The 22,881-nt window shown below is 39.4% G+C and overlaps 1 protein-coding gene across 1 annotated transcript; it reads right to left on the bottom strand.

The window, feature by feature from the left end:
- Positions 1 to 84: 84 nt before the first annotated feature.
- Positions 85 to 19,372, bottom strand: LOC310993831 (nuclear GTPase SLIP-GC-like; the record flags this gene model as incomplete). The annotated part of the gene is made up of 9 exons (XM_083982311.1): positions 85 to 152; positions 801 to 909; positions 1,218 to 1,335; positions 4,419 to 4,594; positions 4,701 to 4,907; positions 7,967 to 8,183; positions 11,653 to 11,679; positions 18,744 to 18,747; positions 19,306 to 19,372. The coding sequence occupies 9 exons, from the start codon at positions 19,370 to 19,372 to the stop codon at positions 85 to 87; spliced, it is 993 nt and encodes a 330-aa protein (XP_083838437.1).
- Positions 19,373 to 22,881: the final 3,509 nt, after the last annotated feature.

Genomic DNA, 22,881 nt, shown 5'->3' with positions numbered 1-22,881 from the left:
ACAGAAGGAGAACACTTTAAAACATTGCATCGAGACTGATGAAAGTACAGTATACATGGTAAAAGTTTTACCCAATAAGTGACATTATTCATCCATCTGCTGCTTCAGTTTACTGCGTTGACTCTTCACCTGCTCAAGCTCTTTGGAAACATCTTTAAAAAAGGAGATACATTAATAAAAATGATTCATTAGTGCCAGTGACAGTGATATTTACATAAGTAATTTTATTTTTTTGCAGTGTTTTCTACCTGGGAATGAGAATTCATCTGTCATCAGTAACTGCTTAATCGATTCCGTAAGGGTTTCCTTCAGTTCTCTCAGGACATCCACCTAATTCAGCAACAAAATCACTTGTCACTCAAATATTCTGTTCAAAATGTACAGAATCATGATCATCATATATGACTGATTCATTTGAAATACAGTATGTCTGTCTTAGAATAAGATCAGTAGCTGCAGTGTTTCAGTGGCAAAATAAGCGTTTAGAATGATGCATAGAAAACTCCTTAATTGTGAGTTAACACAGCAATAACCAGAACAACACTATGTCACCATTTTGTTTTATATTATAAAATATGATAAACCTTCAATTTTTCCAGCTGGGTCAACATGTCATCTTTTGCCCCCTGAAACATAGTTTCCTTTGATTTATGCACATGATGCTGAATGATGCTCTTCATGTTTTTCAGTGCGCCTTCTCCCCTGCATTCTGCTGCGTCTACAATTAAACAGAAAATTGTTGTCCAACTGAATGTTTCTGCACTGAAAATATATATGATGAACATGATCTTTTGTATTACCTTTATAACACTCTTGCATGTCAGCCTCAATTCTCTCCATCAGGCTGTTGTAGATTTTTTTCTTGCGCTCCCGGATCAGGCTGTTAATTTCGATCTTAACATTTTCCTCCTTAAAGAGGGAACATAAAGAATAGAATACATCACCATATTTACATCATGGTAAGTACATCAAGGCTCATGCATTGCACAGGCACAGTAGACACACCTGCCACCTTCCAAACACAGTACTCTTAATCCAGAAACAGAAGAGTTATTCACCATGTTTGGCAGGTTTACCTGCTTGGAAGACCCATTCTACCCAAAAACCTTTGCTACTTAAATGACTGGCTGATTGACATATATAGGTAGACAGGTATATGATAAATAACTATAACAGACAAATGGATAAGATAACATTATTCAAATTTATTCACATACCTCTGATTTGAGAAAAGCCAGATGCAGCTCAACCTCCTTGTACTTTTGGACCAGACTCTCTGTGTCCAGTGAAAAAGCATTGATGGCTCCACTGAATGGTCCAAGTTTTTGTTGAATTCTGAAAAATATTGAAAATTTCAAACATTTCATATATTTAGTTATGGGATTATATCATATTGTTTATTGTAATTTAGAATATAAAACAGAATTGGATGGATAAGAAGATAAGATACGACTTCAAGAACAAGTCCAGTAGCCTTTTATACTGACTGAAGCCCATGCTTTTGTCGAATTATGAAATTATGAAGGTCATGTGTTAACAACAACAATAATAAGAGATTAATTTAATATAGCTATTCAAGGATTCATTCCATATATTCAAAGATTAAATTCCTGAACGGCATGTCATAGCACTGTTACTGTCTTATTGTTGTTTGCTTGTCAGTTTTAACACAACATGGCAGTAACTTAGAGCAGTTACATTTCTCTTTATGTCTGTCCATATTAATTTTGGTATACTTTAGGTCTAAAGGTAAGTTCTCAACATGGATGCAGGGTTTTGTGTCCTCACTGAGTGATTTCTTACGGGAAGGTCTTCATAAACACGTCATCAATGCTCTCAGTCAGCCATGAACATAAGTCCTTGTTGATGTTGACTTGTTTCTTTTTCTTTTTGTAGGTGCCATTGTTCTGGACTGCACACATCAACATCCTCCAAAAACCACAACCTGATGCTCCCTGAGTCTAAAGTGGAAAAATAGCAAACACACATTAGGTGTAAAATCATGATCATCATTGTGACAGTATAATTAAAGCAGAAGTAAGCGATATATTTGTGTTAATATAAGTCTTAAATAGTTATATCTTCCGACAGCAATCACTTCTATAGAGTGTTTGGACCGAAACACGGGTCTGTCAGTCACTCTGCTCTGCTCTGAGCCGAGGAGAAAACTTTTCTCGTATCCTACAAGTTTTATCCAATGAGGAGAGAGAACGGCATGAAGGGCTGTGTGTGCAGCCAAGGGACGCGCGTGAATGTGGTGACGTAGGGACGAGGACTGTTATGGTGTGTTCAAGGCAGCCCGTAACTCGTGTTTTTCCGACCTGTGAAGTGGTACCAGTTCGATCTGGTACGAGTTCACGGGTCAGAAGTTACGAGTGGCCGTTATAGTGACTTTCACAGGTAAAACAGGTCGGAAAAACACGAGTGGGTTGCCTGGAACGCTACAAAGTCGTAAGTTGTGACTTGAAGCTGTAATTTACGGTTTCAAAAGCCGTCCTGGAACGCAGCATTAGCCAAAACGACCGGATCGCTTACTTCTGCTTTAAATACAAACAGGATTTAAAGGTTGGGTCTGTAGGATTTTCCTAAAAACCTGCAATGAACAAACCTACTGACTCTACCTTTAAGATGGATGCCAATTTTGCTTCACATGAACTTTTTGATTCTTTAACCCCGTTAGTGAGGCATTCACCAAAAGCCTTATAAGCGCCTTCCATGGGTTCTGTGGCTTTTTCAAGTTCCCGCTTCATGTTTCCTTCAAGCTCTCTGCACACCACCATTTTTTTCTCAGTCTGAAATCAAACACACATTCTTAAGTATGAACAGTATTTAATTACTGTGAATTCTGGAAAACAATAACTAAATTTGTGTATGGGGTGACATCATGTAGTCATTATGCTACTCTACGAATTGAAAAGAAGTCAGTCATCTGATTTTTTGTGACTTTTCTGTGAGTTGATTACCTATGAATATTAGTATATTCTGGGAATATCAATAATAATAATAATAATAATAATAATAATAATATGTGCCACACAGTAGTGCAGTAGTTCACAACAAAAAGGCTCTGGGTTGGAACCCAGGGTCTGGGCTTTTCTATGTGGAGATATATTATATGTGAATGCAAGCATGTAAGGTTTTTGTATATGCCCCTGAAAGCCTGCATTGATTGATTGATTTGATTTATTTTCACACACGCACACATCATCATCTTACAAACATTACAACAGTGACTGGGTGTGTACATCGACAAGTATGATACGATATAGTGATAGATGGGTGGATGGATTCATGACAATACAAATCATTAAACACAATTAAGGTTACATTTTTTAATCTTACCACTACCGTGCGTCTCGCCCCTTGAATCAGAGAGAGAATCCCGTACGCTCCAGACACATAGTTCAAGGCCACTGCGCGAGGGTTATTGAGAGCCTGGAGAACTTCCTTAAGTTTGGGAATTTCTGTAATATTATATTATATTTCTGTGATACTCTTCAGATTATTGGTTGTTCTTTGACATAAAAATGGTTGAAATAAACTACAACAAAATAAGAAATTGGAGCTATATATTTTCTATCGTGGAGACTTCACCTACCAGTTTGATCTGGTGTTAGCCAGTTTCCGTTTAGAAACTCAAGAGAGCTCACTGTGAACACTTCAAAATCTACACCGGGGTGTTTCTGAATAAAGAAAAAGTTTATATCTCAATATTGTCATGCATCTGTAGACAAAACTCATGTTTAACATTTGTCAACATAACTCACCTTTCTCCAAACTTTTTCAAATTTTTTTTCCACTGCTTTCCTGGCAGAATCATTTCTGTCCTCTATCTTTTTCCAATCAGGAGGCGCTGAACTATAAGAAAACATCAGATCAACTGGCAACTCATATTCAAACTCAAACTTTGTTTATAGAGCACTTTAAAAACAACCGACGTTGACCAAACTGCTGTACAGATAAATAAAAACATACCATTAATAAAATACCATAAAATACATAAGTAAAGGACAATATATTGTTGGGAAAGAAAATGTGCTCCCAACTACTATTGCAACAGAGGCTCTTGTTGCAGCTACTTCATATCTCGTTGGACCTTTCAGCAACCAGCAACCTGTACTCTCTGACACAGGCATCACATGTAAAACACTTACCCCAGCTTTCATAACATGGAGCCCAGGTGAATTGAATCAGACGACGACCCTCAATTGGCTGCCAAGTCAGCCTCCAGGCCCACGAGAGGGTCGTCACATTAGACTTTTTATTTTATTTATATTTTTGTCAAGACTGAATCACACACAAAAATATTGTTAAGTGGTCCAACTTCCAAAGCAGCTTGAGCACATCAGTGTCTAACCTGGATACTTTTTAAACTTTTGATTGATGATTGGTTGATGAGAACTTGTGAAGTTACTTACCTGTTTTTAGGATCTACATCCTCTTCAGACTTGGTGCAGATAAAGTCAATGCGCTGACACTCGCCACCATTTCCAATGAGGCTACTGACATGTTGCAGGATGTCCCAGGCTGCTTCATCTGATGCTGCTCGTTTGATTTCAGTGACAATCCACACAGTAGAACAGCTTTGTACAATCTGAAGTGGCAAAACAAAAAGATTATTATGAGTGATTTATTTAATTATCAGTCTTTGTAATAACATGATGTCACAGTATAATCAGCAATCTATGGGGAAAAATGACCTGTTTCCACATTTTATTTCGGTTCTTGTCACAGTCCCCATTTCCAGGAAGATCCACAAGTGTGACATGTTGGAGAAGATCATTATCTGGCACCTTGACAGTCACACACTTCACCAGCGGCCAGTACCACTTCTTTATGTCTTTGCCGTCTTCCATGTCTGAGGCAGTTCTTGTGTATTTGATTAATTGGTCAGATAGCTTTTTAGCCTGTGATAAAATTATTAAAAAAAGCAAAACAATCCAAGGTGATTTTATTTTGATGCACATTCAAAATGTTTCAAATTATACAGATAACAGATAATAAACCCTAAGTGGAGACAGAAGTTAAAATTTGAATGAGGGGTAACACTTTATAATAAGTAGCTAAACACTATTAAGCATTAGTTAAGCATTAAATACTGAATTCATCATTTATAACACATGAATACTCAGTGCTTATCAATCAATCAATCAATCAATTTGTTTATTTCGGGCATGTCAATTTAAATCATCATCATCACACTTCATCTTAGTTCGAGTAATACAATACACATGGCCGAAAGGGAAAGCGGGAGAAGCAAAAGCTTATCTAGTCCCGCCCCCATTACCCACAGAATATCTGATGAGTAAAACATTTGAATCAACATTTAAATCTCTAAAAACCTGTGGATAAAGTTACTAGGATGTAGCCTACTAGCCCCCGTAGCTGCTCCCTCTGCATTTCTCCCAAAACAAACGTCGGAGCAAACGGTGACTTTCTCGCATTAAAATTATTAAAACTTTTAGCAGCTTTACTGATATCACGGTTCCTGCTGAACGGCGATAGCGATGCTAATTTGTTAGCCTGTCTATGAGGTTTTACGTTAGCATGAAGCTAGCGGGCTTTATGCTCTGTTATACTGGCTGTGTGTGTTTTGAAAGTTGTTTCATACAAACACAGACACAGCCACTCCCCCCTAGCAGCTTGGCGGTGTATTGCAGAGCAACGCGTTCCCTCGACGCAGAACTTCAAATGCACAACGGCGTAGGGTCTACGCCGTACGTACGCCGTCAACGCGACGCGGAACCATAAACAAGGCTTAAGCCACACACCAGGTGTAAGTTAGGAGCTGGTTCTTGGTGTCAAAGGATGTGGGTTCAAGCCCCAGCAAAGGGTGATGATGATGACATATAAAAATGTCCGATGTCCTCAAATAATAACATAAGACAATAGTCCTGATGGTGACATTACAACATCTAGCTAAATTTCAAAACTTTGAAAATAAATTCATAACAGATCAACCATAAGTGCTACAGCTTTGCAACTTTCACTTCAAAATTCACTGATTTTGTCTATAAAAAAATTGCCCGGCCCGACCATTGCTGCGCAGCAGCTATAATCATTTTCTGTTTTTCGTGGTAATTATTTTTATCCTATTTTTCGTGGTAATTTTTTTCTGACTTAGCTATTGAGATTTTAAAATCTCGTCAGAATCTCCCACCTACGGAAGCCGAGAACGGCCACGTCCATAATATTTTTTTTATTATCGTTTTCTCGTGATAACGACTTATTATTTCGTTATCTCGAGATAACAAAGTCCGTTTTCTCGTGATAACGAATTAATTTATTTCGTTATCTCGAGATAACAAAGACCGTTTTCTCGTGATAACGACATAATCATAGAATGTGTCTTTGACATGGTTGCCTAGCAACATGTTTCCCCGGTGCAATCGCTTCTGTTTACGGGGTTAATATAATCAAAGACGGTTTATATAATACATCCATGGTAGCAGCTGGTTAGCCGCTGTATGTTCGTAGCAGGTGGCTACTAAAGCGAGTCTGTTGGAAACACTACACATCTACAGATCTAACGTAACAGAAGAGATGTTTTTCGTGGGATAATTGCCCAGAAGTGAACCATGTGTAGAACTCAAATCAGTGAGCTGATTAATGTGATCACATCATCCTGATTTCAGCCTTCAAGAGCTGCCACTAGCGTTAGTCTGCTCTGAGGAGCTGTCAACAATGAAGTACCGGTAAGTTACACTTAACGTTAGTTTGTTTACTGAGCTGGGTTTATTTAAGGAGCTACAGGTTAACTTAGCATAAACACATGAGAGTTGACTACGTTATGGCAGCTTCAGCTAAGGTAATGTTAGCTAGTTGCTGCTCAGATAAAGCTCATGAACACTATGAACACTGCTGTCTTGCCAAATTAACATTAGCCTACATGTCAGTGGTCGCAGGCAACAGGTGTCTGATGGTTCGAGATAAGGTTGTGATTTCTGACAGCAGCAGCCAGTAGCTAACGTTAGCTTAGCTGAAACAGGATAGATGGGACAGGTAGCCCCTTAAATAAACCCAGCACAGTGACGTTATACAAACTAACGTTAAGTGTAACTTACTGGTAAGTTATTGTTGACAGCTGGTGTGGACAATAATCACACCAGTGAGTAGGCTAGAGTAGAAAAGTTAACTGCCCCATGCTCGAGCTGAACAGTAGCCTCCTGTTGCTGGAAACCATGGCAACCATGTCAACGACACATTCTATGATTATTTCGTTATCACGAGAAAACGGACTTTGTTATCTCGAGATAACGAAATAATAAGTCGTTATCACGAGAAAACGGTAATAAAAAAAATTTATACGGACCTGGCCCTTCTCGGCTTCCGTACCCACCTACAAGTAACGTAAGGACTGATTTCATATTAAAGCAGAAGTAAGCGATCCGGTGGTTTTGGCTAACTTCCTGTCAGCAGATGGAGTTAGCAGTCCCCGCCCTCGTCCCTATGTCACCACATTCACGCGCATCCCTTGGCTGCACACACAGAGAGGACCGCCCCTTTATGCCGTTCTCTCTCCTTATTGGATAAAGGTTGTAGGATACAAGGAAAGTTTTCTCCTCGGCTCAGAGCAGAGCAGAGTGACTGACAGACAATTGTGACATGTTTGGTCAGAAGACTGTAAATATGCTTTGTTTGAATCTTACCGAGACATTACACAAAACCAGCTTCTCGCCCTGGAGAAATTTTGGGATCTCTTTGAAATGTTTGTCATCCATGTGGTTTGAAATGTTTCTCCATTCTTCTCCATACAATGCTGTCATCTTTTCATCAGTGTCCCCATCGTCATCATCATCATCATCATCATTCTCATTTTTTTCTTCTTCTGAATTATTCTTCTGAATATAGGACCAGACCTCATCTTCCCAGTCCTAAAACCAGTAAAATAATGATGTTTAAGTTCATTTATACTACATATCATTTCACTATCAACAAGTCAAGTAATTTTTCAAGCTAAATTTACCTTTTTTGTAATGAACTCAATTTCTGCCTCATACTTTGAGTTGCTTGTGTTGGCCTCCACTTTAATCATGACTGAGGTACATGCCATGATGGTTCCAGTGGGCAGAAGATTCTTCTTACCAATGACAGCATTTATCAGAGAGCTCTTTCCAGCTCCAGTTTTACCAAACACACCGACCTGCTCCCTCTTGTCCGTCTTTAACTTGCAGATTTTAGTCCTGTTGTACAAGAGAATATAAATGTGTGGAGTTGTATATTTATTAGGAAAATATACAAACATTGAATAAAGTGTATCAAAATCAGGAAGACATTTGTTTTATAAATAACACGTCAAGCAGACTTATTGACAAGATCAGCTCACAATCAGTAATGCTGCAGATGTCAGCATTTTGCAAACAGAATAATACTGACTTGTTGGTTAAACTCGCGCTAATTTTGGAAGAAAAAATGATCATATCAATTTATTTCCAAATGCATTATAAACTAAAAATTGGAAACTCCATACTTACTTTAGGAATTTACTGAATGTTGTGCTTGAAAGTTTATCCTCGACATTGTCCATTATGTTTTTCACCTCAGACAGTATTTTTGCTTGCAAAGTAAAAGTTAAGAGTTATTCACCAGGAACCATGAATAGTGTGTCAAGTTTATTCACAATGAAGCCGCTGGAAAATTAAATCAAGGGAAGGAGAATGCGCAATACATGCCTATGGCTTTATACAGATTAGTAACAACAATGCTGTTGACAACTTGACATGTTCACAGAACTGAATCGGTGAAAAAGCACTATTTACTTTAGCCAAGGAAAATAATTTTATATTTAATATACAAATACATGAATAAACCCATAGATGGCTGTAGGTTGCCACTGTTTAGAAAATAATTTAAAAAAATACCAGAGTATGAAAAATCCACCAAACGCCCACTGCTGTATCGTCGTTTCCTGGCTGGTGACTGGAATTTGCTTGACTTGCCCAGATGATCCAGTGTTCTCTTTCCTTATTGATTTTTTTTATTAAAAAAAAAGGAGGAAAGAATTAAAACAAAGACAAAGGTTTGCTGCATGTGCCTCTCGCAGGGTTAAAACTTGGCTTTAACGGAGACATATTCCTTCCTTCCTTTTTCACGAATTAAATAGTTCCCAGGTGTCTTAAAGACATGCCTGTGACACGCTTTGGTCAAAATACCCCAAGGATCAAACATCACAGCTCTTTTCATCCATTTAAAACAGCCCTGTTCAGAACGGCTGCTTTCAGTGCCTGTCCATTTAAATGCAAATGAACCACTGCTTGCCCCGCCCCCTCTACCGGTACCAGGTAGGGGCATGGCATGGCGCGGCACAGCCCGCTTTTTTTGCTTTTCCACTAGCCCTAGTATCTCGTACCAGGTACTGTTTTAGTACCTCCTCGGCCCTGGTTCCAAGCGAGCTGAAGCGATACTATAACGTAACGTCAGCCGACTGCCTTCCACTGATTGGGCAGACCGTCGGCGCGAGCGCAACGTCCGACATGAGAATCAAACCCAGAAATTTCAAAAACAGAGCAGCAACAGCGCCAGCTGATCTGTATCGAGACTGTTGTTATTCCTTCACCTGAGTCAAATGTTGCTGTGTGTAAAACCACACTGTGGTCTGTTAACGAGGTGCAGATGAGTGGTTTGGAGCTGACGAGCAGATCGAAAAAAGAGAGACAGACAATGCGGCCCCACGATCGCCTCCGTGCCGACCCTGCCCCCGCTGAGGAGGTACTAGTAAGAACTAAGCTGTAGTGGAAAAGCACCTTTAATGAGCTGAGCCGTGCCGTTCCGTGCTGTGAAAGTGTAGTGGAAAAGCGCCATTAGAAAACTAATGACATCATTGGATGTCAACTGAGGGAATAACTTGTAAAACCACATGGATTTCAACATCAGGAGCCTGAAAATTACTGATTTATTTGTCAATTCTCACATTTTGTGGGCCAGAAGGCGGCCACCCAAATATACTATGTTAAAGAGCCTTCAAAAAGTGGCACTTCCATAATAAGTCAATATTTAGTTACAGATATAAGATACATCATATCTTACCTTTACCTTTGTTACTGATGGACGGCCCAACCTGAGGATGAACATAAACAGGCTATTAAAACAGTGTTTGATTAATCACACAAGCATTTTCAAACAAAGCTCTGAATACATATTACAGTTCGAACAGTAATATTTTTATCTGATCCAAGTCTGGCAAACCAATGGCATGCAGAGTTCAGAAAAGGCCTCACAAGTGATTATACCGTAAAACACCAAATAAAGGCCAGGGCATTTATTTGCTTAAATCACTCAAATCAACAGGCGTTTATTTGGGACCTGCCTTTATTAATAGTATGTCTCCATTCAACCTAAACCTCATCAAATATAACAACTGGACCTCCTTCTGGGGAAAGAGAGGCTTCACTCCGTGGCGACAGGTGGCGGTGGAACGATACGGTGTTTCTCGAGACATGAATGACTTCCTGATTGGCCCCAAGTTGTAAAAACCCCCTGGACGCCCAGTCTCTCCACTCCTCCCCCACAATTCAGCACCTGTCCTGGGCTACACAGTGTTAGCTCGCTCCACCATCCTTTTTTTGTTGTTGAGGGAATTAAGTAACTATAATAATGCAACGTAATAGCTTAAAGCAGAAGTAAGCGGAATATTGGTGTTAATATAAGTCTTAAATAGTTATATCTTCTGACAGCAATCACTTACATAGAGTGTTTGGTCCGAAACACGGGTCTGTCAGTCACTCTGCTCTGCTGTAAGCCGAGGAGAAAACGTCTTGTATACTTCCTTGTATCCTACAAGCTTTATCCAATGAGGAGAGAGAACGGCATGAAGGGCTGTGTGTGCAGCCAAGGGATGCGCGTGAATGTGGTGACGTAGGGACGAGGACCAATAGATTCTAACGAAGTTAGCCAAAACTAGTCAAAACGACCGGATCGCTTACTTCTGCTTGAACTAAATACGCGTATGAGAAATCAGAACAGTAAATTGTTTATGCTACTTTTAAAAGGAGTAATAAGTAATTTCAAATGAGAAGCTAGCCGAGCCGAGCTGACACTGTGCAGCCCAGGAAAAGTGTTGAAGTGCGGATGAGAAGTGGAGAAGTGAACAGACCGGGCAGGAGCAACCAGCCAAGAGGCGTCTCGTCGGTCCTTGGCCGGCTTTAATGTCTGGAGACCCTTTTCAATTTGTTTAAGGTTATTTGTTTGTGTTTAGGTAGGCTATATTTGCATAGAATACCTTTTGGCAACCAGAAAAACAATGTTTGACCCGGAGTTTATTTGGGATGGGCGTTTAATACAAAAAATATTTTGCTATACCCGGCGGTTAATTGGGATCGGCGGTAAATTGGGAATCGGCCATTATTTGAAGTTTTACGGTATGCATTGTCAGCAATTTCCCCAATCAACAACACTTCGATGCAGTGAAACTACTGATCAGTCAAACTTTGTTACAGACATTGTTTCTCATTGTCGTCTCATATACATAAATAATAGAGGTACTTATGGAATGTGGTTTGGTTAAAATGGTTTGCTGTTCACATTGATATGTCAAATTTTCAGAAAATACTGTCTGAAAGCATCAATTCCATTTTAAAATGACAAAATGCTGTGCTAACATGCCAACTTTGAAAGGTGACAGATAACACACCTGAAGGCTGATGTTGTTCTTACCTGAGCAGCGTCAGCACCTTCCTCATGCTGTTGACACAGCAGGTAAAGTTTAACATGTAAATATAGGGATGCCATGAGGGTAAAACCTGTTTACCCACAATTAATGTTTTAGATAACATCAAACTGTGAGAAACTACATTCAACTTACCTGAGGAGAAGAAACAACTGTTTGCAGACATGTTGCCTGTTGCTCTGCCTGGTGATAGTTTGTAATAATTCTCAATCAATGACAGTAAATGTTTTTTTTTAGTCTAGTAAATCCCTTGTGTTTATCTGTGGGTATCATCAGGACTGTAACAGCATGAATCCCCATAAGATAATTTTTAAGACACTTTAGGGAAGTATTTTTACAATGCAGATTGCAGAACATTACCTTTAGTTTCTCCTTGAATTTTCCTCTTGGTTCCATTTTTGGGATCAATTTTGGAATTTCCTGATCACCAAGACTATAAAAATCGTCCTTGTCAACTTCTTCATCTGTAATTTAAAAAATATTCAGTTTAATCTCAGTCATGAAAAATTAAAATCCCAAAATACTTATTTATTTTTTATTAAGGATGGAAATGTGGCACTAATGTTTGTTGTATCAGTGAGAACATGAAGCTGAAGACACACAAACTCCATGCAGAAATCAGATTATTTTCTTGTGTTTTTCTCTGCTTCTTTTCTTTTCTTCTAAATCGCAGTACTTCTTACACTAAGATTTAGACTTCAATAACTCACAAAACACTACACAACAGTCACCGTGGGAGGGGGTGGGCGCATTGGCCTAGACCCCATTCACCTCATAATAGGTCACTCTACCATCACAGTGTCTCTGATCCACAATAATTACAGCCCAAATCCTGCATAGTTCTGCTTTAAGAGTAAAAAAGCTAAATATTCATCAAGATCCATTGATGGAGATCCTATTTTATCATGATGACAGATTAACTGCAGCTTCTGCAGGTTAACTGTTGACTTGCTCAAAGGAGGTGTTCTTCTCTGCTGTCAATTTTTTTTAGTATGTTGCTGGTGTTACCCCCCTAATTAAAAATACAAACAAAAAAAGAAAACGGTTGAATCTTTTAACATAATATTTTTTACACTAAACTACATGTTGTAGTATCGATAAGAGTATTGATAAGTATCAGTACCGATAAGGAGTATCGGTATGGGTATGGGTATCGATAAAATCCTAACGATATCCATCCCTACTCCCCTGGCTGTGCCGAAGTAACTTAAACCAGGTAAGTATGCATCTAGCTTTGCAGCTTCCTGTTCACAGAGCAGGTCGGAGAGCTCACGAAGCTTATGAGGTTCTTTGCTGGAGAGCTTTGGAAAATTTGGGCTCTTTCTATTGCTTCTGATGAGCCATAGCATTCTTCAAGTCTTGTCCAGATCATATTTAGACCAGCAGATGGGTGACGAGGACTCAGGGCCCAGCCACTTGATGAGCAGATTTATTTCTTCAGTGGATAGTTAGTCCAAGATCTGCAATGGTACTCTGAAACGGTCTTCCAGCTCAGATACATTTCTGGTTGGTCATCAAACTTATGCTACGTTCACATGGAGTCCGGCAAACGGCAGACGGTAAACGGAAAATGCCGCTTTACGGAAAAACAAACAAACTGTAGGACGGCACGGCACAACGGCAAGATGTGTTACCATGTTGCTATGGCAACGTCAACATACTCACACGTCACGTTCGGTTGAGTTTACCATCGCGGTAGACTGCAAAAGTTAAAATATTTGAACTCGGGACGGCATTGCCGTTTGCCGTTGCCGTGCATGGTATTTTTTGCCGGCCTCCCCCAAGTTTTACCGTCATTCTCTCGTCCACTAACATTTATCGGACTCCATGTGAACGCAGCATAAGTCAGTCCTCCAGTCACAAGCTGACTCTTTGCTACACTGAAAAAAGTGAAACTAGTGTGTCATTCCTTTAAAGTGTATTTTTAAATTGGTCTAATGAAAAATGATGGTTTCCTCTTTAAACCTGATTTTTTCAGTTTGCTTCAAAGCAAATGTCACTCCCTGTGAACTAAATTAAAAGAAACGCTTCAACTTAAATGGTATTTTCACTTTAAACCAGAGATTTTCCTGTCACGTGACCACGTGACGTCACCTCAGAGCGCTCGTTTCCAAAATTGAAATCCGCCATCTTGTTTCCTCGCATCAAGTGCCGACCTCGGGTGTGGACCGTCTGTCCTGTCTGGAAACTCTTTTAAACAAGGTAAGAATTCAAAATTGTACCGTTTTAATGCAACATGGGCTTTCCGTGCACATTAATGCTAGTGGCAGAATGGACAACTGACATTATCGTCACGGCCGGCTTGGTATTCTGTGTGCTAATGCTAGCGCTAGCTAAACCGTTCCTTAACAACAACGTGTCCGTTGCCTCTGTTTATTGTGCAAAGTTAATGTTGCTGTACAGTGGCATTATGAAACAATGTGCGTAAGTTATTGTGATAAGGCTTGAATACAGTAAAGTAGAAACGGGAAACGGGTCTGCCTGGCCACCGTTTTTTTTTTTTTTTTTTTCCCCTCCAGATGGGCTGCAGGCAGGTCCCCGTCACAGACACACGCACGGACACACACACACACACACACACAGCTGTCTCTGCAGCAGAGTGAGGGGAAGACGGTGAAACTACGCGGTGGGTTAGGGGGATGTTGAGTTACTGTGGAGGTGTGTGAAGGCAGGTAGTTGCAGGACGCAGTGTTTGGCACTTATTAATTATTGCAGTCCTGGGGGAGACTCTACCCCTTAATACCACATGTCGTTTTTGTTTACACTCCGTCAGCTATCACTATGCACTTTTCTGTTGTAAACAAACTCACATGGCTTGGTGCTACAACCGAATTTCACAGCTGTTAGATGATTGGTCTAATAAATTGAAGTCTGCAGTGACAATCATGGATAATGCTATTTGTCCCAACAAAAAATAAATGTGAAATCTTTAAATTCTGTTTACAGGTTTGCTCCTGAAAAGGTCACAGTTGGTAAGTCCCTAAATGAACAACTGTGGAAGTTATCTACATGTTCGTTTTAAGTGACATTAGTGTCATTTTGTTATATTTCATTAATTGCAACCAGATATAATCTAAAATTTATCAGACAATAACAATAAGATTCATGATTCATTCAAATAATTTCATGCAGTTTTAAATAATGTTAAAAGTAGCCAAATATTAAAGAAGAAATAATCATAGGTTTTTTTGTATCTCATACACTACACTTACTCCAGCTTTTGAATTATTGCAGTGTCTGTAGATTTGTTGGGGTGCAAGAACTGACCGATCCCTACCCTCTGGCTTACTACATCGTTGGGTGCTGCCACATCATCTCTCTGAAGAGATGCATAAGGTAAGATTGTATATTAATGTGTGTACTCTAGGAAATTGAAAACTTTTTCAAAAGTAGCTTTTGTTTTATCACGCTATTTAATTGTGAGAAGAAAAAAACAACACACAGTTTGCCAAGAATGTCCTGTTATTTTCACCAGAAATGTGAATATGAGTGAATCTATGCTATGGCCAATTATGTACTACAACTAACACTATTGTATTCATGTTTTTACTACCGTAGATACTTTTTGATGGACTGACATGGCGGAGAGAAGACCAGCTGAGCTGAGGGTTATCCTGTGTCCCGATGACACCAGGAAGCTAATTCTGCCTGGTGGAATTCCAGAGACAGTGTGTGTTAAATGGCAGTACAGAGACAGAGACTTGGAGAGGCACTAGTGAACTTGACATCTACTGCTGAACTTGAAGATTTGGCAACAATCAAGATGATCTCACTAAGTGATGATAGCCAAAGCATTCCAAGAGTTCAGCATGTCTGATGCCCTTCAGCTGAGTTTGGCAGTAGTAGGATCTTCTACGGTCACCAGGAGTGGAAGAGGTGAAAGAGTGATGGCCTGCATTGTTCACAGTGGATAAAGTAAGTAATTTCAGGTCACAAAAATCTCATGAAACAGATCTTTTACACCACAGAGTTTTAATGCGATATGTAATGTAATAACATTTGATTGTGATATTTTGTTTCATAAAGATCAGTGCTGAGTTGATGAGAATGACTACTGTTCCACTTCAACCACGATTCCTGGCTTCCTTGGACAAGCACCACAGCAAGCTGATCAGAGATCATCAGGAACAAGGGAGGAGCTGTCAGAGAGAAGACCGGTTAGGTGCTGAAAAGTTCTTGGTCAGGTATGTACTTGCTCAATACTGCAAAACTCACCGACATCACAAACAGTAACATTTTCATCCTACCAAACACACAAGCCACTCATCATAATCTCATAAGACTATGGAATGATAACTAATATCTTTTATCAATCAGTGAAGAAATACAAGTAATATAAGTACAATACAACAGAAATGACACTTACTTTTCTTCTCTTGACACTCGGAGTATCACAAGAGCACCCTTCCAAAGGAAAATAACTAAAATCACAGGTAGAAACTGATTAACTGTCTGCTACAAGTTTACTACAGCTGAGAGGGTAGTCTTCTAGTCTTCTGCTGTATGATTACGTCACTTCCTGCTACACAAAGTAGAGAGGGACTTATGTGCTTTTACAGAGTAACAGCCATCTAAACAATAAATGTCTTGTCTTTTGTCAGGTTGGTGAGAAGGATGGCGCCGAAAGAGAGCTTCAGCAGTGGACAATGGCAGTGTTTGTCATCAGAAGGAGGATAAAGCCACCATATGGCATGAGCACCTCCACACCTTCAAAAATGAACTGTCATCAATTGCACATGGATGTACCCTCTTATTTGGCCTCATCTATGCTCTAAACCTGAGCTGTCCAGGTGAGCTCAAACACACTTTTGATGAACTGCAGGAATATTCATGGAGATGGACTGCACACTCTGAGTGTCATTTTCTTTGGCTCTGACTGTCAAGCTCTACATATGTGGTTGCCCAAAGAAAGACATTTGGATACAGCATGTTGATCTGTTTTAATTGCTTGTGTTCAAATACATTCCAGGATAATGTTAAGGGTCATTGTAAATAAGATAAAAAAACAGCTTTGATTCAAAACAGGCTTTAATTTCTGATATTCTCTGTTAACAGAATTCTTTCAGTAGCGCTGATATTAACGAAATGTGAACAATGCTAAAATTCTGAATGATCACTGAGAGCACGAATAGTTCCTTTTTTTTCTTGAACTGCCCTTGTTCATCATTGACTCCATAGCAACTGTGTTCATCATTGTTTTTTTGGGTGGTCCCTTGCTTTTCTAATGGATCAAAAATAATGATATTCATACATTCTGATAATTTTGTCAAAGGATAGCAAAGACACTGTTAGATGCTCTATTTTTATACTTTATGCTGTTACCTTGAATCTCTCAATTGATGCGTTTACAGTTCCATAAGGTTTAAAGAAAAACACAATGAAAAGACCACAGTGTATTTTGTTTTACATGCAACTTTGTTTGTTTGTTTTTCTCAAGTGTTAATACATGCCTATTTGAGAGTAATCAAAAATAAATGGTCTTTTGAAGAGAATTTTCCTGTTTTTAGTTTTATCTTAAGTGAATCAGTTCAGTTAATCCTAGTCTTATATTATAGGGAAATATATTTTGTTTATGGTAAAATTTCAGTTGTACAAAGTGAAAAATGTCATTATATTGACCAAAATAATATTTTGGCTTGTTGATTTAAGAGAATATATTGATTAAGGTATAAGTAAAAAATTAACTTTGTGCTGAATCAGAAATTTAAGTTGAGAAAACTTAATAAAATTGCATGTAACAGGATTACAGCAATTTAATTAGTTTTTTCCAAAGTAAAATCTTTAATTAGATATAGTGATAAATATTAGTTTTTCTCAAATTAAAAAAATAAGTTGTAATAAAGAATAAAAATAGTTTATGGTCTTTGTAATGAATAATGTTTTTACTTTGTATGAAAGCAAATTTTTGGCTTTTTCTCAAAGTAGAAAATGTATTTATATTAAATCAAAATTTATGTTTTCAACCAAATCAAAGATTTAATTTGTGAAGAACTAATAAATTTAGGTGTAACAAATTACAGCAATTTTTTTTAAGTTGATCCAAAGTATCACTTTTTTCAGTGTAAGAACCTTGCGTGGTCACTTGCAGCGTTGTCAGAAGCTGTGTGGTTCGCGGTAAACCTATAGGCCTACTGTGGCTGTAACACATTGTGGGGAAGACTTTGTTGAACTACATCTCTTTGTAGTGTTGGTTTGCTGCCATCTAGTGGTGAGAATTGGTTCTTGTTGAAAAGGTGTGAATTTTGGCGAAGGTTTCGATTGTTTCTGCTGACAGGTGGTGTCACCATACTACATAAAAGTGTCTTTCTGACTTTGTGTGATTGTGTTTATTTATGTAATCAGTCACTTTCTGCTCTGGGGTTTCTTGGGTAGGCAAGAAGTCAAACTCACCACTTTGCTCTGCAGCGTCGAGCTGAGCAGCAGCAAACTCCATCACCTCTGCTTTGGCCATGGCAGCATCAGCCTCTTTCTGTAGCTGAAGTACATCAAGAGTTGCTTCTAAGCGAGCTTTTTCCACCTTTATGTTCATTTCTTTCTCAGCGTAGGCTAGCCTGGCTTTAGCAGCCTGTGCTTCTGCTTGAGCCTTTGCTGCTTCCATACTTGCTTTGCTTGATGTAGCTGACCTGCTTGAAGCTCTTGCTGATGATCTAACTGTCAGCCTTCCTGATTTTGAGGACTTTAAGTAGTGAGCGGAGAGTGATCTGGTCTCCTCACAATCTTGACCTTGAGCCTCTGGTGTCTCCATTATGCTTGGCTGAGAAGGGCTGGTGAAGGTGAGTATGTGTCTGTCACTGGCTCTCTAGTCAGTGTCCAACAGTTTGTCGACGTCTCTCGCCGAGTGCTATGATTTCACTGTACTGTTTCACCCAGTGTGACTATAGTGTCCAGACTGGAATTCACAGCCAGCTAAACTCTCTCTGACATTTTCATCCAAGGAACAGGCAAAGTTGTGGCTGGATCGAATTTAATGCCAGAAATTGTGAAACTGAAAGGAATACAGAAAGGCTCAATTACCACAAGATAAATAATACAAGTTTATATGTAGCCTACTAACCGAAGTAGCGGATCCAACAGTCACAGATCTACGGGAAGAGACCACGATATCACCTCACTCGTTTCATTAACAAATTACACACGGATAGACTACGGAAGAGTTTGCAATCTAATAATGGTAATTAATGATTTACTTACTCATATTGCCACTACAAAGGGCTACAAACAAACGTGAGGAGGAAGAACATCTCTTGCTATGGAGCAGGTAAAAAAAACTACATCCGGGTAACCTATCACTTCCTGTGACTATTAGCTGACACAATAAACCATAGATGCAAAAAACACATAAATGAACGTACCGCGCCCTCTACAGGCCCAAAAATACAACTACAAATATAAATGTACACAGTTGCAACACACACTGATATACAGTACATGGGTTCTCTCTAATAGTGTGTTTTTACACACTATTGACACACAAAAAAAATTGAATTTGGCAAAGGTCTTTTCCAAAAGTCCATGGTATGTAAACTTTTAAGCTGTAAACTTTAAGGTTACACTGAGAATGTCTTTGCTACTAGATATTGATATGTCTCAGTATTAGTAGTACACATCAGTGACAGAAACACAGCTATAGCCAACTTTACCTTTAAATCTTTGTATCCATTTGCTGAGACCCCACTCAGTTAATTTGTTACAAACAAATTCATCCATGCCCAAGAACATTAACTGAAAGAAAAACAAATAAGAACAATATTAAAGGTAGAGTCTGGAGTTTTGTTCGTTGCAGTTTGTAAACAAAACATTGAAACTCGGCCCCTCCACTCTGGCTCAACTATGTAGCCTCCTGCCACAGACAGCAGCAGTTGTCAGGACCGCAGAGAAAAGGAAATACAGTCAGAAAGAAGCGCTGGAGCTGTGGGCCGATAGCCAACCGTCACCAACACCGGGAGCCTCCGTGTTATTATGCCATTGTGGTGAGCTGGGAAGACAGTGTTAGCAGCGGATGCTAACCGCTACCGCTAGCTGAAGTTAACATTGAGCTAGCTCACTACAACGGTCCTAATATTTGTTACCAGTGTCGGTGACGGTGGGGAATCGGTCCGCGGCTCCAGGGCAGACTGTATTTCTTTTTCTTTGCGGTCCTGACTGCTGCTGCTGAGAGAGAGACGTGCTAGCACTCGTTAGCATCAGAGACAGCTAGTGCGGCTAGCAGCCCTGAGCCTACTCTGCTGCACGTAGCTTCACCTGAGCTCCGTCATTGGCTGGAGAGAAAACACAGACTCTCTTGCTCTCCATCCTGAAACGTCCACGTGCACAACAAAACAGAGCAAAAGACCAAAACACAGGCAGGGGGAGGGGGTGCTGCAGACACAGCCCCCACCACACAGGACTAGAGGCCAATAGGTGTGATGATTAAGACGGATTTCATTTGTATAAGTCTAATGTTTATGTAATATTTTTGGGCACAAAACTCCAGACCCAACCTTTAAGTGGTCAGTGCTGTATTAAAACAATATACACTTGAATTCATACTAACATTAAAAACCAAATATTTGTATATCATCCAAGCACTTGCAGTGGGTAATATGAAAGGATGTAAATAAATAACTCAAACAGGTTTCAATACAGTCTATCTTTAAATTATAGTCATTAATTCTCCACACCTCAAAATGTTGGGTGTGAGCAGATTGGACTCTGGTTTTATTGGTGCCTTGAGATTTTGAGAGGCGCTTCCTGACTTGTGCATCTGATAACTTCCTCCTTTACTGACCCATTTTGCAGCTGCAACTCAAAGGTCGATTTGACAGTCAGCCATGTGTCTAATCAAAATTTGAATGTCTTCAGAAACTGATTTTATGGTACAGAATACATTTTGTCATCTTAGGGCGAAATCCTCCTCTCTGTGCTTGTATAACTGTAATTTGTGAAGTCAATATTGCTGAATACAATATTATACAAAGCAGCAACAGATAAACAGACTGTGCTCTATGGAGGTATACACAGATTGTACAGATGTTACTGGTTCAAAATTGCGGACTTCACGCGTGGTCCACGCGAGACGGCACAAGACTCAGGAATTTTTTTTCTTTGGCGAGACAAGAGGTTTTAATGAAAAGCCTCAATGTGCCAAAACAACCACCAGGTGGCATCTGTGAGAACGGAGGACGACAGGCGGATGACTCAGTGATCTGTGCAGTAATCCACAGCTTAAACTCTAGGCTATTAAACTAGAACTAACTACTGTATACCCTGCCTAAATCACAGAAACTATTGTAATATGATAAAGCCTGTCTTGCTTTATGACTTGATGATTATGTATCACAAATTATGAAGGATCATCTGCGCAAGGCAAAGATGATAGCATCAACAAAACACGTCGTAACACACGCGGCTGTATGGGACAGGCTTTTATTTAATTCAGCACTCACTTTAAGTTAAACACTTTTTAATTCATAAAAACTGCTCGGCAGCGAGAAACGGACGCGTTTCGGCAATCAGCCGTCCTCAGCGTTTTTTGACTTTGAATTTTTTTGGACTGGCACCCGATTCACCCGTTCATACCTTGAGTTGAGCACGCCAGGTTTGCTGATTTTATTTAATTCAGAACAAACCACTTAGCAAAAATGGAAAATATAGTCTATAATAATTAATTGATCTGTTGTTTGGCCACTGTTTGAAAATAACCCGAATTATGAGCAAATAATCTGATCCAGAGCAGCAGTCATAATCAGACTTCTTCTAAATAAACCTAAACATTCATTCTTTTTTCTCTTCTTCTTCACAGGAGAAAATGAGGTGCGCTGCGCTCACGGACGCGTTGATGTTTTGTGATTTATCTGCTGCCTTGACTCTGCCCTTTATAGCCTACATGTGCGTTCAGATTAACAATAAGACAAGCCATGGTTGAGTTTATTGAGTTAATAATCAGCATCTTAGTACCTCTGATCCGGAGCGATAGTGTTATGAAAATCGCTACAGTTGAACTGGTCTGGTTTTTAGCTGCTCAATCTCATTGTTTCAAAGAAAAGGGATTGATTTTTATAACGAAATGAAACGAAAACAATATTATATTGATACATTGTTGTAAAAAAAAAAATCCAAAAGAAACGAAAATGAACTAAAGAAAATAACTTTCACACACACATTAAAACAGTGCGATTGGTTGAAAGCTGATAATTAGCCATGTGCTTATAAGCTGATTGGCCGAAATCAAGAACAAAGCCGCGTGAATGGCCAATCGCCATGTGTTAACGGCCGACATGTAAATCAGCTGTTTCGATGGGCGTTATATGAATAGAGATGTTAATGTGGTACTTTGCACATAGGCTACTTTCTGTAACTGGAAGAAAAACAGCCAGCTGGAAGAATGTGTTGCCTAAATCTTTTACTGTGTGGGAGATCTCCACCAACGTAGCCGGGGAGAAAGCAAGTGGGACCGTTCTGCCCAGTCTCTGAGCAGCGCACGTTTCACAGATAAGCTTCATAACGGGAGTAGCCTAATGTCAGTAGTTTCTGTTTAAAACATGCTGTTTCAACCGCCCCTCCTCTGTGTCTCAAACGACCCGCATAGGTGGGACGTTTGAGACAAATAACAACATACGTTTCAAGTTATAAAACAGCGCGATCATCCAACATATGTGTTAAATTATAGCCTATGTAACTAAGAGAATAGACATGTGAGTTGTTGATCACATGATAAAAATGTTTGTTTACATAACGTCACCTGCCCTAATGTGCGTGTCCCTTCTTTTGTCTCTAGTAGCCTATATTTCCCACAACTTTAGAACAAAGAACTGACTCATGCCAGATTTTTTTTCTCTAGCTTTATTTAAAATATACAGCAGCTTTATATTAGGCTACAGTCAGCAGCAGGCACACAAACAGCATCCCCAGGACAGGATATCGATTACGGTCACATGCCAGTCGCTCCTCCCTTCAGTTCTATAACTTTCTCAATGACACTGTCCAGATGATCGATGTACTTATTACAGACGCTGATGGTCAGCTTCTCCATCCAAAATGTCTGGATCGCTGCTTCCAACTCCTCCCTGTTAGTTGGTTTCGCCTCAGAGCAGTTTAGAGTAAGTTATTTAGAGCGGTTTATTTAGAAGAAGTCTGATTATGACTGCTGCTCTGGATCAGATTATTTGCTCATAATTCGGGTTATTTTCAAACAGTGGCCAAACAACAGATCAATTAATTATTATAGCCTAGACTAT

This window comes from Trachurus trachurus, assembly GCF_905171665.1.
Source record: "Trachurus trachurus genome assembly, chromosome: 11".
Lineage (NCBI taxonomy): Eukaryota > Metazoa > Chordata > Actinopteri > Carangiformes > Carangidae > Trachurus > Trachurus trachurus.
Note: the sequence above shows the minus strand (reverse complement) of the source record. Positions and strands in the feature narration are given on the sequence as shown.